This window comes from Miniopterus schreibersii (genome assembly GCF_964146895.1).
Source record: "Miniopterus schreibersii genome assembly, chromosome: 4".
Lineage (NCBI taxonomy): Eukaryota > Metazoa > Chordata > Mammalia > Chiroptera > Miniopteridae > Miniopterus > Miniopterus schreibersii.
The window spans coordinates 74,848,295-74,864,685 of record NC_138105.1 but is presented as its reverse complement, the minus strand read 5'-3'; the positions used below and the strand labels follow the sequence as shown (position 1 = coordinate 74,864,685).

The 16,391-nt window shown below is 56.6% G+C and overlaps 1 protein-coding gene across 2 annotated transcripts; it reads left to right on the top strand.

Moving 5' to 3' along the window:
• The first annotated feature begins 579 nt into the window (after positions 1-579).
• On the top strand, positions 580-15,325 carry ATP13A1 (ATPase 13A1). Of its 2 annotated transcripts, XM_081136392.1 has the most exons (26): positions 585-1,031; positions 3,013-3,102; positions 3,207-3,397; positions 4,756-4,828; positions 5,015-5,170; positions 5,253-5,322; positions 5,399-5,505; positions 6,011-6,140; positions 6,267-6,322; positions 6,883-7,009; positions 7,085-7,222; positions 7,299-7,419; positions 7,791-7,948; positions 8,286-8,461; positions 8,540-8,650; positions 9,572-9,697; positions 10,377-10,485; positions 11,959-12,158; positions 12,235-12,331; positions 13,139-13,299; positions 13,370-13,484; positions 13,589-13,785; positions 14,259-14,401; positions 14,570-14,681; positions 14,757-14,900; positions 14,985-15,325. In XM_081136392.1, the coding sequence occupies exons 1-26, from the start codon at positions 642-644 to the stop codon at positions 15,093-15,095; spliced, it is 3,609 nt and encodes a 1,202-aa protein (XP_080992518.1). In that variant the 5' UTR covers positions 585-641; the 3' UTR covers positions 15,096-15,325. The 2 variants fall into 2 exon arrangements, with proteins under 2 accessions (XP_080992519.1, XP_080992518.1); XM_081136393.1 differs by lacking the exon at positions 14,570-14,681 and having other exon boundaries at positions 580-1,031; positions 14,727-14,900.
• The last annotated feature ends 1,066 nt before the right edge of the window (positions 15,326-16,391 follow it).

Genomic DNA, 16,391 nt, shown 5'->3' with positions numbered 1-16,391 from the left:
TTCGTGTGCGTGATTATCTAGTACATGACGGCTCTCGTCCAGCGTGGCCGCGTCCCGCGCGAGCTCTCCAACCCGCCCGCCCCCGCCCCCGCCCCCGCCCCCGCCCAGGACCGGAAGCGAGGGACCCCGGGCCCCGCACGACCAACCCCGGGCCCACCCACCACAAGCCCCGCCCTCACAACAAATCCCGCCTCTCCAGCGCCTCCGGGACCCGCTCCCCGAAGGCGGGGACTTCCCTGACTGGCCCCGCCTCCGCAATGTCCCGGCTGCTCCCCAGGCTGGTTTCCCGGACCGGCCGGCATCCGTGCAATCACCGTGGAGGGCCGGCCGCTTCCGGTTCAGGCTGTCCTGTTGGCGCCCAGCCCTCCTGGCCTCATCTTTTCCGGCTTCGGTCAGGCGTGGCAGGACCGCCAGGCGCCCCAGCCCTTTCATATCCTCTCAGTCTCGGCGGCGCCCTGCCTCTCCTTCCGGCCAAACCTGTCATGGCGGCACCCTGAATTGCCACTTCTGGATCTAGCCCCTCTCGTCGTTCGGGCTCTTCGTACTGTGGGCTGTCATGGCGGCGCCCAGAGCTCACAGGAAGTGAAACTTCGAGAGTGAGGCGGGGCCTCTGCCCGGAAGCGAGCGCGGCGCTGGAAAAGATGGCGCCGGCAGTGGGTAACGCGCTGCCTTGCGGGGCCCGGCCTTGTGGGGGTCGGCCCGGCGGACAGCCCAAGCCCGTGCCGCAGGCGCGCACGCTCCTTGCCGCCGGGCCGGCGCTCATAGCGAGCGGCGACGAACTGGTCGCCGCCGTATGGCCGTACCGGCGACTGGCGCTGCTGCGGCGCCTCACAGTGCTGCCGTTCGCCGGGCTGCTGTACCCGGCCTGGCTGGGCGCCGCGGCCGCCGGCTGCTGGGGCTGGGGCAGCAGCTGGGCGCAGATCCCCGAGGCCGCGCTGCTCGTGCTGGCTACGATCTGCCTCGCGCACGCGCTCACGGTCCTCTCGGGGCATTGGTCGGTGCACGCTCACTGCGCGCTCACCTGCACGCCGGTAAGTGCGCGGGCAGGAGCCCGGCCTCCACAGTGTCGGGTCTCGTGGCAGGTCGCGGCCGCGGCGTTCCCGTCGACCCCCGGCGGCCCGGGCCTCCCATCTGCTGGGCCTGGGTCCCCAGCGGCGCCCTATACCCTTTAGCGCTGGCATAATTTGGTACCAGTGCCCCCTTGCTGCGCGACCCCGGCACAGATACTTCCTTTCTTTGGAATTCCTCCCCGGTGTTGGCATTTAGATTCCATAAGGGAATACCTGTAAAAAGCATAGCGCAGGGCCCAACATATGTCGCTGTTTAATGGCCCCCATCTTAGCGAGTACTCGGTGGTTTCTCCTGGAAACAGCCCTGTCTTCCTTGTCTGCCTCCCACCGTGGTTTTCAACATACGAGCCTAGCCCGGCCAGGTGGGTTTTCCTGTGTGCAAAGTTTGGTTTGAAAACTGGACTTCAGCCCTGCTGTCCAGTGCTCAGAGACCTCTCCTCCTGCGACCAAAACTAGCTTGAAATGCAGTTAATACCAGCGTTTAAAAGGAGCAAGAAGGAGCTATTTGTGAGCAAGTGACTTAACTGTTTTGGGTGTTTTTATGTCCGTCTGCAAGATGAGGGTGATGACGGTCTGGACTGCTGTCAGGATGTGACCCTTAGCCCCAAGGTGTGGGTGAGGAAGAGCTGCCCTGGGTCAGCAGTTGATATCCTCCAGGCCTGCCTCAGGTGACCCCCGCAGGTCTGGAGCAGTGGGTGAAGAGATCAGCCTCCAGCCATCCTCCCCCTATCCCAGGTGTGTGTCCGCTAAAAGTACAGAGAAAGGGAACAGCACCAAGGGCTGCAGAAAGGGACAGGAGCCCCCATCTTTGACTCTGAATGTGGACTGATTACTCTTTCTCTTCTAAGAGCGTAATCTCCTTTATCCAACAAGCTGTATATAAGGGGAGGGGCTCAAACTTTTGGGCTTGATAGATTGAAATCAGTACAATGGAAGACCCCAGCAAGGGACAGAAAAATGGAAGAGGGTTAGGGGGAGTTTGACACACACACACCCAAACTTCCGGCTGCCTTTTGGCATGCAGCTTAAAAGAGTGACAACGTCCTTTCCCAGGATGGAGAACAAGGAGGAGCTAAGCAGCTGTGGGATTAGGCCAGATCTGGGTTTGCATCAGAGATCTCAGACATGTCCTTCTGCTCTCCGGGTTTCAGTTTCTCCTTTTGTAAAGTGAGAACCCTAACACCTACCTCATGATGCCACTGTGAGAAGAAACATGGTATCTGCAAAGCTCCTGGTATGGAGCTGGCCCATGTAGCACTTTGCACTTTTCTTCCATGGCGTTACCAGAGTTCTTAGATATATGTTTGTTATTTTCTGCCTGCTTCCATTGCCCATGAACTCTCTGAGGGGTGGGGTCTTGTTTTTCATGGTCACTGCTGTGACACTCTCCCTCCCACAAACACACACTGGCAGAGCAGCAGTGGGATGGATGCAGCCCATGACTTAGGGAGTGCTAATTGAGCTCCATTGGGTGCTTCCACATCTTAAGTGCTGAGAAACAGCTGTGAACAATACAGACAAAACCCATAGCCTTCATGGTATTAGTTGGGGAGACTTATACTCAGTGCCAAAGAGAGAAAATAGAAACGAAATAGGAACATAGTGATGGAACTTCATGTGGGGCGTCCAAGTGTGGCCTCCTGAGAAGGTAATGCTTGAGCAATGGCATGAAAGCTGTATGACCACATTTCCCAGAGAGAACAGCACATGCCAAGCCCCTTAGCTGAGTCAAGGGTGAGTCTCCAATCTTCTTGCTCTTCCTTGCTGGAGGACACGGCAAGAATAGTAATGGGGCGGGGGGGAGGAAGCCGAGCAGCAGTGGACCAGGTGAGCTGTGACAGGACTTGGTTCACATGTATCAAGGGTGCACCTCTTGCCCGACAGTATTCTTCCTATCGTGGGGGTTGAGAAGGGCTCAGCAGCATCACTTTGCCTCTCACAGGAGTACGATCCCAGCAAAGTGACCTTCGTGAAGGTGGTCCCGACCCCCAACAATGGTTCCACTGAGCTCGTGGCCCTGCACCGAGATGAGGTAGGGACCACCTGCCAGGCTGCCCAACGTAGGAGTTGGGTGAGATTCCCAGGAACGACATCCCAGGTCAGGGGCCTCTAGCACAGACGAGCCTTCTCCCACAGGGTGAAGATGGGCAAGAGGTGCTCTCCTTCGAATTCCAGAAGATCAAGTATTCCTATGACGCCCAGGAGAAGAAGCGCTTCCTCCCTGTCGCCTTTCCTGTGGGAAACTCCTTCTCTTACTACCAGAGCAGCAGAGGGTTTCAGGAGGACTCAGAGATCCGAGCAGCAGAGAAGAAGTTTGGGAGTAACAAGTGAGTTTTGAGGTCCCCATGTGTCCCTCCTGCTGATAGGGCTGAGCCTCTGCCTGTGGTCATAGACCTCCACTGTCCCAGCTGGTGGCCCCTTTCCTGTTCCTGTCCCTTCGAACTCCTGGGTCGAGGTACCTGAGAAGTGGAATGGAGGAGTCCACCTTTTCAACAAAACATCCCAGGTGAAAGTGGCCCCCTTTGAGAAATGTGCTCTATTCTAGCCTCCCCTGAACTTGTCTGCTGACAAGAACCTACTAGGAGCCCTTCCTGGGGAGCCTGGCCCATGGCATACAAGAGTTGGCTGTTCATCTTTGTCTTGTTTTTTGTAATTCCCCAATTCACTTTAAATTCTTTCTTTAAATGTAGTTTGTTGTTGGTCTCTTCATACACATCCCGGCACTTACAGAATGGTGATAAAAAAGAAGTCAGTGGTCAACTCTTATTTGTTCCAGGTAGAATGGCAGGTGCTATGTACACACTTTCTCCTTTAACCTTCACCAAAACTGCCAGTGCTGACACGTGCCTGGGAGAGGGCAAGGCTGAACTTCAGAGCCCCCACCCTGGCCACTGTGACAGTCATCCTGATAACCCTCAGCACCTATAGGGAACTCTTTCCAGACTTAATTGTTTACCACAACTGTCAATCTAATAGGAAGATTTATAAGAAATGTTTACCAGTCCCCACTCTCCAAACCCCCACCCCAGGTCCTGGCTCATTTCAAGTCAGTGGACACAATACAGAGTGAGTCTCAGTTTATTTTTACCACAGTGGGGCCATTGTGGTTTCTTTATCATATCCCACATCCAGGAGCCCACTATACATTATGCTGCAGAACATACCCTTAGTACCCCCATCCCCTCTTTCTTACATTTTTGATGCTTTTATTCAGGGAGTTTGGGGGAAATCCTGGCTCCATACCTCCCCTCTCCAGAGTGGAATGGGCTCAGGCACTGTATTTCAGCCAGGTGCTTAGAGGCATCTGGCGGCCCAGCCTCTTCTGTGCAGCTTCAGCTTCAGGGCTTCTGTCCCAGTCAGAGTTTCCTTCTCCACTTGATTTGTCTGCCGTCCAGATGATAGGTTCTCATCTCTCTAGCCCCCACTCGGGTGGGGGTGCTGCATGAAGAGCTTGTTGCCAGTTCAGAACCTTTGTCTAGGTTCTGCAGAGCACAGGGCTCAGGGCAGTCAGCATGCCTGCCCCAGTGGGAGAGGAGACCCATAGTTGAATGGAGCATCCGGTCTAGAAGCTTGTGAGAGCTTCCCATTTCCTGAGGAGGCTTGTAGTGCCTCCAGGTAGAGGTGTCAGGATGGGGCCTCAGAGGCCTCTCACCATGATCAGGGCCTAGAGTCTGGTTTCTTGCAGGGCTGAGATGGTGGTGCCTGACTTCTCAGAGCTGTTCAAGGAGAGAGCTACAGCACCTTTCTTTGTGTTCCAGGTAAAACAGCAGCTCCAGCCCTTCTCTCCACCCCATTCATTAGGGCTTTCACAGCCAGAATGACCTCTGTCCAATTCCAAACCCACCAACTTCCTTGTCCTATGAGTCAGAGTCCATGGGTGGAGTGGCCCTCGGTGTACGTACGTCCAGCCCTCAGCAAGCATCCTCATTATGTTCCCGGGGCAGGTGTTCTGCGTGGGGCTCTGGTGCCTGGACGAGTACTGGTACTACAGCGTCTTCACGCTGTCCATGCTGGTGGCCTTCGAGGCCTCCCTGGTGCAGCAGCAGATGCGCAACATGTCCGAGATCCGGAAGATGGGCAACAAGCCCCACACAATCCAGGTGTGGCCAGCAGGGTCCCAGAGGTTGTGGTGGGCCTGGTACAGATGTATTCCCAAAACTGACCATACCCCATCTCACTCAGGTCTACCGAAGCCGCAAGTGGAGGCCCATTGCCAGCGACGAGATTGTTCCCGGGGATATTGTCTCCATTGGTGAGGCTCAGTTCAGCTCCTTCCTGGTGGCACCTTAGCCTTGGCTTCTGCCTGACCCTCTGGTGCTACCCTGCAGGTCGCTCACCACAGGATAACCTGGTGCCATGTGATGTGCTGCTGCTTCGGGGCCGCTGCATCGTGGACGAGGCCATGCTCACAGGGGAGTCAGTGCCACAGATGAAGGTGCGGGGAAAGGGGAGTCCTCGGTCCACTCAGATGTATCATTGACTCATTCTTGGAGGAGCCACCAGCCAAGAGAATGCTGGGATCCTGTCCAGGCATACATAGAGGAGGGATGAAATTCTGGCCCAGGAGGCTGCAGGAGATAGAGCGGGTGCAGCATCTGGACAGAGCTGCCAATCCCAGTGCCCTGGACCAAGGGAAGTTGAGTGGTGGTGGGGAGAGGAGATGAGAAGCCCAGAGCGTTGGGACATTCAGGTGCCTTGAGATATCAGACTGAGGTGGACTAAGAGAAATGGGGAGGGTGTGATTTCTGGGAGAAGCCAGGTGCAGGGTCACAGAGAGTTGATGAATATGCAACTGGAGAGAAGACAAATTGGGGCCTCTGTCCCCAGTGAGATTCAGATGGGCTCCTCCAGCCCCAGGGTTCAGCTCTCCGGAGACAGGGTGGAGAAGGAGGCTGAGGTGGGACTGACCGTCAGCTTCACTGTCTTCCCCTCTTCCCCAGGAGCCCATTGAAGACCTCAGCCCCGACCGGGTGCTGGACCTGCAGGCTGACTCCCGGCTCCATGTCATCTTTGGGGGCACCAAGGTGGTGCAGCACATCCCCCCCCAGAAGGCCACAACAGGCCTGAAGCGTAGGTGCCTTGGGGGTTTCTGAGGAGTGTCCTGGCTCCACCTCCCCACCCTCTCCATGTCTGCTTGGCCACAAGGGAATCCAGACAAATAGACAAGAGTGACACTGGTTCTGCTTGTTTCCACAGCAGTCGACAGTGGGTGCGTGGCCTACGTCCTAAGGACTGGATTCAACACTTCTCAGGTGGGGCATCTTGCCTGACTCTGGGGAGAGTGGGCTCCATGGCAGGTGGTGGACACTCAAGATGGCGGCCCTTTTAGACCCCAGAACGTCCACCCCACAAGCTCACTCTGACAGCAGGTACTGGGCCAGAGGCCATGCGGAGCAAGCCCAAGACCAGGCCTGCTATCCCAGCTGAGGGTCTTGTGGGGAATAGACACAAACCAGCTGTTGCCGGGTGTTTCGGGGTCATAAACATTGAGCCCATAAACTCATTAAACCACAAGTAGACTGCCTAACAGAGGTGAAGGCCAGACCTAGGAACTCCTGCACCTGTCTCAGCCACTTCTTTCCCCCACCTCCAGGCTTTGGCCACTGGTCGGTCTCTGTAGCTCCTGGCCCAGTTGCAGCTGCCCACATAGCCATGTGGTCCCTGGAACATCTGTGTGGTGTGTTGCAGGACTCACTGATGGGCCTGGGGCTGGTGCTCTCTGTCAGCTAAGGGAGGATCTGGCCCTGATGCCCTCAAGCAGGGGAGGCCACCACCCCAGCCCCCAGAAAGGCCTCTGACTCCGTCCTTCCAGGGCAAGCTGCTGCGCACGATCCTCTTTGGGGTTAAGAGAGTGACTGCGAACAACCTGGAGACCTTCGTCTTCATCCTCTTTCTCCTTGTCTTTGCCATCGCGGCAGCCGCCTACGTATGGATTGAAGGTAAGCACCACGTTCCCCACCTGTCTGCTTGGTCCTATGCCCACCACCCCAGGCTGGCAGGCCCTGTTTCCACAGGCACCAAGGATCCCAGCCGGAACCGCTACAAGCTGTTTCTGGAATGCACACTCATCCTCACGTCAGTAGTACCCCCCGAGTTGCCCATCGAGCTGTCTCTGGCTGTCAACACCTCCCTCATCGCCCTGGCCAAGCTCTGTGAGTACCTGGGGAAGGACTGGGGTGCCAAGGGCTGGCGTCTGGCAGGACCCCTGAACCTGGCTCCACCTTTCAGACATGTATTGTACGGAGCCCTTCCGGATCCCCTTTGCTGGAAAGGTGGAGGTCTGCTGCTTTGACAAGACAGGGACCTTGACCAGCGATAGCCTGGTGGTGCGCGGTGTGGCTGGGCTCAGGTGAGCATGGAGACCTGGGCTGAGAGGTGCCCAGCCAGCAGCAGTGGGCTTTCTGAGAACTCAAGGGCCTGAGAGCTGCCCACCCAACCCCCAGAGTGAGGGCCTGTCAGAGGCCCTACTGTAGAGGTCTGATCCAAGGGGCTTCCTGTGCAGTCTCAGTGTGTCAGTGGCACAGGAATCACCTTGGGCTCCAAGCAGCCACATGACCTCTGGAAGTGTCCGTGAGACAAGTGCAGATGTCACAAGGACCAAATCAACACCCCTGCTGCCCCTGAAGTGACTGGCACAGAGTATAGGCCCCATTCCTCCTCCTGATTGGCAATGTCCAAGGGTCCCTCCACCCTGTAACCAGCTATTCCCCTTCTTTGCAGAGATGGAAAGGAGGTGACCCCTGTGTCCAACATCCCTGTAGAAACACACCGGGCCCTGGCCTCATGCCACTCCCTAATGCAGCTAGACGATGGCACCTTGGTGGGTGATCCCCTGGAGAAGGCCATGCTGACAGCAGTGGACTGGACACTGACCAAAGGTGAGGGGCTAGAGTCTCGGGCCCAATGCAGACACACCACCAGCTCTCACACTCCTGGGCAGGCAAGCCAGACCCCTGAGACAACTGTATCCAACTCAGGCTGGCGGGTGGGTACAGGCACCCCTGACTTGGGGCGTACCGCATTCTTGGGTGTCCCCACCCCACCCAAAGCTATGGGGTAGGGTCCTCCAGACCCAGGTCTCCCAGCTCTTTTCCCCTGGAGCCAGGAGTCCGCAGGCCCCGGGTCTGGGGATGGGGGGAGGAAGGAGGGACAGGCGGGGGCCTGGCTGCCTCTTTGGAGCGAAGGCCCTCAGGACTCGTACTTATTTGTTTCCAGATGAGAAAGTATTCCCCCGAAGTATTAAAACTCAGGGGCTGAAAATTCACCAGCGCTTTCATTTTGCCAGTGCCCTAAAGCGAATGTCCGTGCTCGCCTCCTACGAGAAGCTGGGCTCCACCGACCTCTGCTACATCTCAGCTGTGAAGGGGGCCCCTGAAACCCTGCACTCCATGGTGAGCTGAGCACGGCCCTGGGGTTCAGGGGGGAGGTCAGTGTGAGGTGGTCGTGACGTCCCCCTCCATTCCCTGCAGTTCTCCCAGTGCCCACCCAACTATCACCACATCCACACGGAGATTTCCCGGGAAGGAGCCCGCGTCCTGGCTCTGGGGTACAAGGAGCTGGGACACCTCACCCACCAGCAGGTAAGGGCCCAGGCTCCCTACCTGCCAGCCTCTCCCCTGCCCCCCACCTGTGTTTGTATCACCTTGTCCCCTCACTGTGCCTGTGAGCAAGCACGATTTCATCTTTCTCCTCCCTGGCCTCTACCTTTGGAGACTCTAGGTGGTACTCAGTCCTCAGTCCCTTCTCCATGGTACCCCTTCCCATCCTGGAGCCTAGAGCTGCCTCCACCTAGCCTCCTACCCGCACACCCAAGTGTCCTCACACACCCTTGGGAAACATTAGGAGGCATCTTGGATTATTGTCTCCAGTCTAGCTCTGACCCTGCCCAGCTCAGCCACCTGGTTACTGCATGGTTTGAGGACACCTCCAGCTCTTAGTCATACCCCCGAGTTCCATCAGCTCTTCTACCCCCACTGCCAACACTCCTTTACCTACTTCCACCTTGGCCTTCATCCATGCCGTTTGTACCCAGTGGCCAAGAGATCCTTCCAGAATACATGCCTGATCACAACTCCCCCAGAGCCACTCCTGCTCAGTGCCATCCCTGACCTTTCCTGCCCTATTCTCCCGTCTTCATCTGTCTTGTGGCACTCAGCACTCTGATTCTGAGATTTTACTTACTACATTCCTCCCCAGTAGACAACAAGCTTCATGAGGGTGGGCATTTTTTGGTTTCTGGGTGAACGCATGCTGGGTGGTTAACAAGGAACAGTTTCTGGTAGAAGCAGAGACACAGGGCCTGTGACGACATGCCATGCCCACACCAGGGAGTAGAAGCACCACTGGGGATGGGGATCGGGATCACCCAACCATTGCCAAGCCCCTGTGTTAAAGGGGAGGACAAGTCCTTCTCTGACCTCCCCACCCAGCACATTGTTGGGGCTTGGGAAGTTAGGGAGGGACAGATCATGATCATGAAAGCACCTCATGTTTGTCCACAGGCCCGGGAGGTCAAGCGGGAGGCCTTGGAGTGCAACCTCAAGTTCGTCGGCTTCATTGTGGTCTCCTGCCCGCTCAAGGCTGATTCCAAGGCTGTGATCCGGGAGATCCAGAATGCTTCCCACCGGGTATGGCTGCTGGACCCTCCATACCTGGCCCCTCAGTCAGGTGGGCGGGTGGGTCTTGGCTCGTCCTTACGGAGAGGAGGATGTGACAGCAGAGGACACTTCCACACTCAGTGGGGCAAGTGGGTGTTTCTTGGGGCCTGCAGCACCTTTGGGAGGCTGAGGCTGGGTAGAGGGTATGGAAGCAATGCCCAGACAGATCACATCTATCTTTCTCAGTGCCTTTAGTCCATTTGTCCTGGTAGTTTGTGTTATCTAGTTTGGAACTCAGGATGCAGTTTAGAGTGTGGGAGGTAAGTGAGCACTCTCACAGAATGATAAAATGATCAGTCCCCACCTGGCACTCAGCAGGCCTCATCAGCTCTAAGCTGGGAGGCTGGAGCTTTTGGTTCTCACCCACCCCAAACACAACTTCTTAGGAAGCTACCAAACTAAGAAGGTCCATGCCAAAAGCTGGTTCATAGTTTATACTGCACAGAAAAGGTATGGATTTTCTCAGAAAAACAAACGTACATGTATTGTTTTCATAAAACATTCCCAAGTGGGAACAGACTGTGGCCTTGGAATCCCAGTCCCCAGTAGGGGACCAAGACCTCCCTCTGTAGCCTTCCTTAGAGGGGACTCACGCACCAGGTCTCCAGGCTGTAGTTCTGCCCCACTGAGCCTTCACCCCTCTCCCTAGGTGGTCATGATCACCGGTGACAACCCACTTACTGCCTGCCACGTGGCCCAGGAACTACACTTCATTGAGAAGGCACACACACTGATCCTGCAGCCTCCCACAGAAAAAGGTGAGACCCTGAGTGCCTGGGTGCTGGACAGATCCTGAGACCAAAGATAAGCTTCTATCCCAGTTGCCCTCCTTCATGCCAGGCCTGAGTGAGCACACCCAGTGTCATTAAGTACCTGTGATGGTGGCAGCAGTGTGACATGGACCTGTGGATCACAGCCCTGCTCCTTAGGCCATCTGGCTAAGGAGTTGCACTTGTGTCTGGCAGCAGGAGGTTAATCACTGGCTCCAGGGTCAGTGATGACTTGTAATCTCAAGGCAGTTGATTATAGTCACAGAATCTCACATTTCATATCATCACACCCACCTTGGGCTTGACAGGCTGCGTGTGCACAGCAAGTATACTCCGTTCCCAAGCTCAGGGACTGCTGGGGCTCGGGCTCGGCATGGCCAGGCCCTGGGCAGGGGGCTTGGTGTATGTTACATCATCCCTTCACCTTACACAGGAGGGCTTGCCATCCCCATGCCACCTAGGAGGAAGGCATCTGGGGCAGCTGTTGGCACCCAGCTTTATAGACAATGAAATAGAGAAATGTGAACCCACCCACCCATTTTTCTTGGTGTCACTGTGACTAAGCATTTGAACCTGGATGGCCTGACTCCAGCCACTGGCCACTCAGTTGTTTGCAAGTGGTATCCCAGAGTCAGACCAACCGAGAGCCATTCCAGCCCCAGCACTTTCTGTCAGGTGGGGTGGGGTGTCAGATACTGAAAGATGGTGCCCAGTGCATGACCTGGCTAGGGGGTAACATGCACCAAGGGTGTCACAGGGCTACAAGCCAGGGAAGGGTGTTGGTAAGGCCCAGCCAGGGTGGCTTCTGGAACCTCCTGGCCTTTTTCCCAGTCTGCACTGCTAGTCCCAGGGCTCTGTCCAGCTCCAGGTGCTGGGCTCTTGAGAGGCCAGAGATTGTAGGCAGGCAACCCAGAGAGGTGGGTGTCAGGGCTGTTGATTGACAAGTGAAGCTGCTCTAATAAAAGGGCAATAACAAAAACCAGGTGGAGGTTAGTTTCCTGCCCAGCTGATATAGTCCAGGGTGAGCCATCCAGTGCCAGGTGGGCTAGTAAGCCAGCCAGTTGGAAAGAAGAAGTAGATAGCAAGTGTCTGGTCAGAGGAAGTGTCTCTAGTGCCCCATCCCTGGGAGAATGGGGTTTCAGGCAGGCCACAAGGGTGGGGCTAATTAAGTAATAGGCCTGGGGTGTGCCTGGGTTGGAATTTGTCCCCTTCATGAGGTCTCAGGCCCTGGGTTCTGGGATTCCCTCAGCTGTATTGGAGTGTTCTGAACAACCTCTATAGAGCAGTCAGGGGTCCAAGGCTCAGGTAGGTGTAGATGCAGCTTGGGGGAGGAGTAAGGAACGGTAGAGGTCAAGATGGTGCTCCAGAAAGGGGAGATTAGGACTAGACATGTTGAGTTTGCGTGAGGGGTCTGCCTGGGTGGCTGAGCCCTATCCCTGAACCTGGGCACTGGCCCTGCAGGTCGACCCTGTGAGTGGTGCTCCATCGACGGCAGTGTTGTGCTACCCCTGGTCCAAGGCTCCCCGAAGACACTGGCCTCGGAGCATGCCCTGTGCCTCACAGGCGATGGCTTGGCCCACCTACAAGCCGAGGACCCCCAGCAGCTGCTGCGCCTCATCCCCCATGTGCAGGTGTTCGCCCGAGTGGCCCCCAAACAGAAGGTGAGTGCAGGAGTGACAGGGGTAGATGGTGCCCTAAGGTGACACACAGCCCTCACTTGGTCCTTTGCCCACACAGGAGTTTGTTATCACCAGCCTGAAGGAGCTGGGCTACGTGACTCTCATGTGTGGGGATGGCACCAATGACGTGGGTGCCCTGAAGCACGCTGACGTGGGTGAGCCGTTTCTTCCTTCACTGTTCTGTTGGCCTACATGGCAGTGGTGGCCTTTCTTCAGTGTGTCTAGATCTCTGTGCTCCTGGCAGGCTTTCCTTTCAGCTCCTCAGATGGGCAAGGCCTTCCCCATTCTAAGAACTTTTCTCCCTTTCCCACCTCCCTCCCATGACTGTTAACTTACCTCTTGGTTCCAGTTTAAGGGCTAACCCCCCCATGGGACAGTGAAAGGATAGGGCGGAGCTAATAGGATCAGGGATCCAAGGGCAGGAAGGATACAGGTGTGTAAGGAACAGTATGGCTGAGGCCACCAGGGCCATGGGAAAGTTTGGGGAGCCAGGGAAGCATTGTGGGGCAAATGTGACTTAGTTTGCTCAGGCCCCCTGGGCACCATGCGAGCAAAGGCCAGGGAGAAATGGGACAAGTGGGGACAAATAACTGGAGCTGAAGCATTGGCCAGCAGTTCACAGCCTCGGATCTCTGTAAACAGAACATACTTATCTGCTTTACTTGTCGATTACATTTATCGAGTATTATTCATCTCTTAGGATTATGATTCTTGGCATTCAGTGAGTCTTGATCCATTTAGTGTTACGTGCTTTTGGGGGGGGGGGGTGTTTTTATTTTTAAGTAGTTTATAGAAAGTAAGATAAAATGCTCTCTGAGGTATTCCTTGGGGAGGTCCAGTGAAATGGGAAGGTTTGGCTCTAAGGCCCGTGGCATCATTTTGGCATTGAGCAGACACCCCGCTCTGGCCTGGTGCTGTGGGCTCCCCTGGATCCTAACAGTCACATACCCCCCCACCCCCAGGTGTTGCACTCCTGGCCAATGCCCCAGAGCGGATTGTTGAACGGAAGCGGCGGCCCCGCGACAGTCCCGTCCTGAGCAACAGTGGTGTCAGGGCCACCTCCAGGGCAGCCAAGCAGAGGTTGGGGTTCCCACCCCCGGAGGAGCAGCCCACCTCCCAAAGGGTGAGTGTTGGGAGAGGGGCACTGGCACCCCCTTGTGTCCAGGTCTCACCTACTGCCACCCACCCCACAGGACCGCCTGAGCCAGGTGCTGCGGGACCTCGAGGATGAGAGCATGCCCATCGTGAAGTTGGGGGACGCCAGCATCGCGGCACCCTTCACCTCCAAGCTCTCATCCATTCAGTGCAGTGAGTCCCGCCACCTGCCCTGTCCCCCTGCTGACCCTGCCTGGCACCCATGTCCATGCCTGCATGGCACCCATGCTCACACCTACCTCCCCCAATCCATGCAGTCTGCCACGTGATCAAGCAGGGCCGATGCACGCTTGTGACTACGCTACAGATGTTCAAGATACTGGCGCTCAATGCCCTCATCCTGGCCTACAGTCAGAGTGTCCTCTACCTGGAAGGCGTCAAGTTCAGCGACTTCCAGGCCACACTGCAGGGGCTGCTGCTGGCTGGCTGCTTCCTCTTCATCTCCCGCTCCAAGGTGGGCTGGGATCCCAGGCAAAGCAATGACTCCCGCTCTACCCAAGGGCACTTCTGCCTCTGAACCATGCCACCCGCCCTGGAGGTGCTGAGAGGCTTCGGTGATTCATGGCAAGGGACACTTGGGCCAACCAGGGCAGGCTGTTAGAGGTGCTTCCAGATGTCATCTTTTTCTTCCTCACAGCAGCTCTCAGGGTAGGAACTGTCATCCCCACGTTGTAGATGGGGAGTGGGTGGTAAGGGGAGAGCCCACTGAGGCTTTTCAGAGTAGCACAACTTGGGCCCCAGCACTGTCCACAGGCAAGCAGGGCTCTGGAGGCTGGTGCCAACCTGTGGCCCCAGGATGCAGTGACTGCTCTGCACCGGGCCTGCAGGAGGCATGGTGGCTGGCTGGCTGGCTGGCTGGCCGGCCGGCCCAGGGCACTCCGGGCTTTGACACTCGGCCATGCCCTAACTCCTCCACCACCACTGCAGCCCCTCAAGACCCTGTCCCGAGAGCGGCCCCTGCCCAACATCTTCAACCTGTACACCATCCTCACGGTCCTGTTCCAGTTCTGCGTACACTTCCTAAGCCTTGTCTACCTATACAGCGAGGCCCAGGCCCGGAGCCCTGAAAAGTGAGTGTCCCCCAGTAGCAGGGCACCCAAAGGAGGCAGCATCCATGTGGTGGGAGGAGGGTGCAGGTGCAGATGTTGGCCTGGGGAAACCAAGGCCAGTCAGAGCCCTGGCAATGTGTAAGTGCAGTGGAAACAACAGAAGGGCCCTGACCCCCATGCGTCCTGCAGGCAGGAACAGTTTGTGGACCTGTACAAGGAGTTTGAGCCAAGCCTGGTCAACAGCACTGTGTACATTATGGCCATGGCCATGCAGATGGCCACCTTTGCCATCAACTACAAGGTGAGCTCCAGCCCTAACCCGAGCATGCCCTGTCCACCCACCCAGCCCCTACAGCACACAGCTCTGTCCCTGCAGGGCCCGCCCTTCATGGAGAGCCTGCCTGAGAACAAGCCTCTGGTGTGGAGCCTGGCTGTGTCACTCCTGGCCATTGTGGGCCTGCTGCTCGGTTCCTCGCCTGACTTCAACAGCCAGTTTGGCCTTGTAGACATCCCCGTGGAGGTGAGTATCCCTGTGGATGTGGCCCAGTACTTGACCTGGGCCCATTGGCAGGCATCCGGCTCATCATCGCTTCCTGCCCTGCAGTTCAAGCTGGTCATCGCCCAGGTCCTGATCCTTGACTTCTGCCTGGCACTCCTGGCCGACCGCGTCCTGCAGTTCTTCCTGGGGACCCCGAAGCTGAAAGTGCCTTCCTGAGACAGCAGTGCCAGCACCCACTGCCCACCCTGCTACCGCTGTGCAGGGACCCCATGTGGGCCCCTGGAGGGAACACTGCCCCCACGGCAAGGCCAGCCCAGCCTTACCCACCAAGACTGAGCTGGGACCCAACTCCTCTCTCTCCCCATGGCTGTCCTAGGGCCTGGCTGGCAGAACCAGCCCCCAGCCAGCACCTTTGGTAAATAAAGCAGCATCCACAATTTTAAGAAGCCCTGTCTCCATCTCTGTCTATACCACACAAGGGGTCACTGGGAGGCTGGGTGCTCACCGAGGAAGGTCCTAGCACCCTCCCAGAGGGCTGTGTGAGGTTAACGACACCCTCTGCAACAAGTCAGGGCTTGCATGGGTCAAGCTTCCAACACAGAGTGCTCTGCATATTTCCTAGTTTAATAAGCACCCCCATATTTCAGCTTCTTGTTTTCATACCTCAGGCACTAGGGGAAGTCTTAGGATCTATGGCATTTTTCTTTTTCAGTAATACGCAAAATGACAGCATGCCTTCCCCACATGATAACTTAGATGTGAGGAAATTCAGTCCACATCATTAGAATACTGAGTCAGGTTGTGGCCCTGGAGTCCTGAGCCATTTAGGTGCTGTTGACATCTCAGTCACAGCCACACTCACCCAGCAGCCTGGCTCTGCCCTCATACTGACAGTCCTTCCTTTCAAAGGGTGCTAACTCACTACAGCTGAGGAATGTCAGAATAGGCAGTGTGAGAGCTGAGAGCCAGTTGGATATGAGCCTTCCCTCCCCACCAGTGCTGATTGGGGAGCTCTCAGTCCTTTCCTGCCCTCTTGGTCATCCTCAGTAGCCCACCCCTGTCTGGCTTCCCCAGTGAGGGAAGTGTTGCCTGCAGTCCGAAGAAGGCCTTGGGAAGCAAGCAGGGACTGGCTGTGGGTGCCTGTGAACATCATGAGCGCAGGCTGGCCAAGGTCCTGGATGGGTAGTGGCCCCAGACCCCAGCCTGAAGAGGGGTTGCTGTGGTCAGGTGGAATGTAGAGGGATGCCAAATCCCTGAGACAACTTGAGGTGACTTAAAGGGGAGCACTCTGGAATTAGGTTTGCCAAGGATGATTTAGGGGCCCAGGGCAGGGTCTCTGTGCTGCCCTCAACACCACCCCATCCCATCCCAGGCCTGAAAAGAATTGGGACTTCTGGCTACACTACAATTGAGCCTCAAGAGCCTGATCTAGCTTTGAGGGTTGATGGGAGTCCCCCAGGCCAGGGGTCTCCAGCCACAAAGTGTTAGGGAACTTAGGATTTGGCTGTAGTT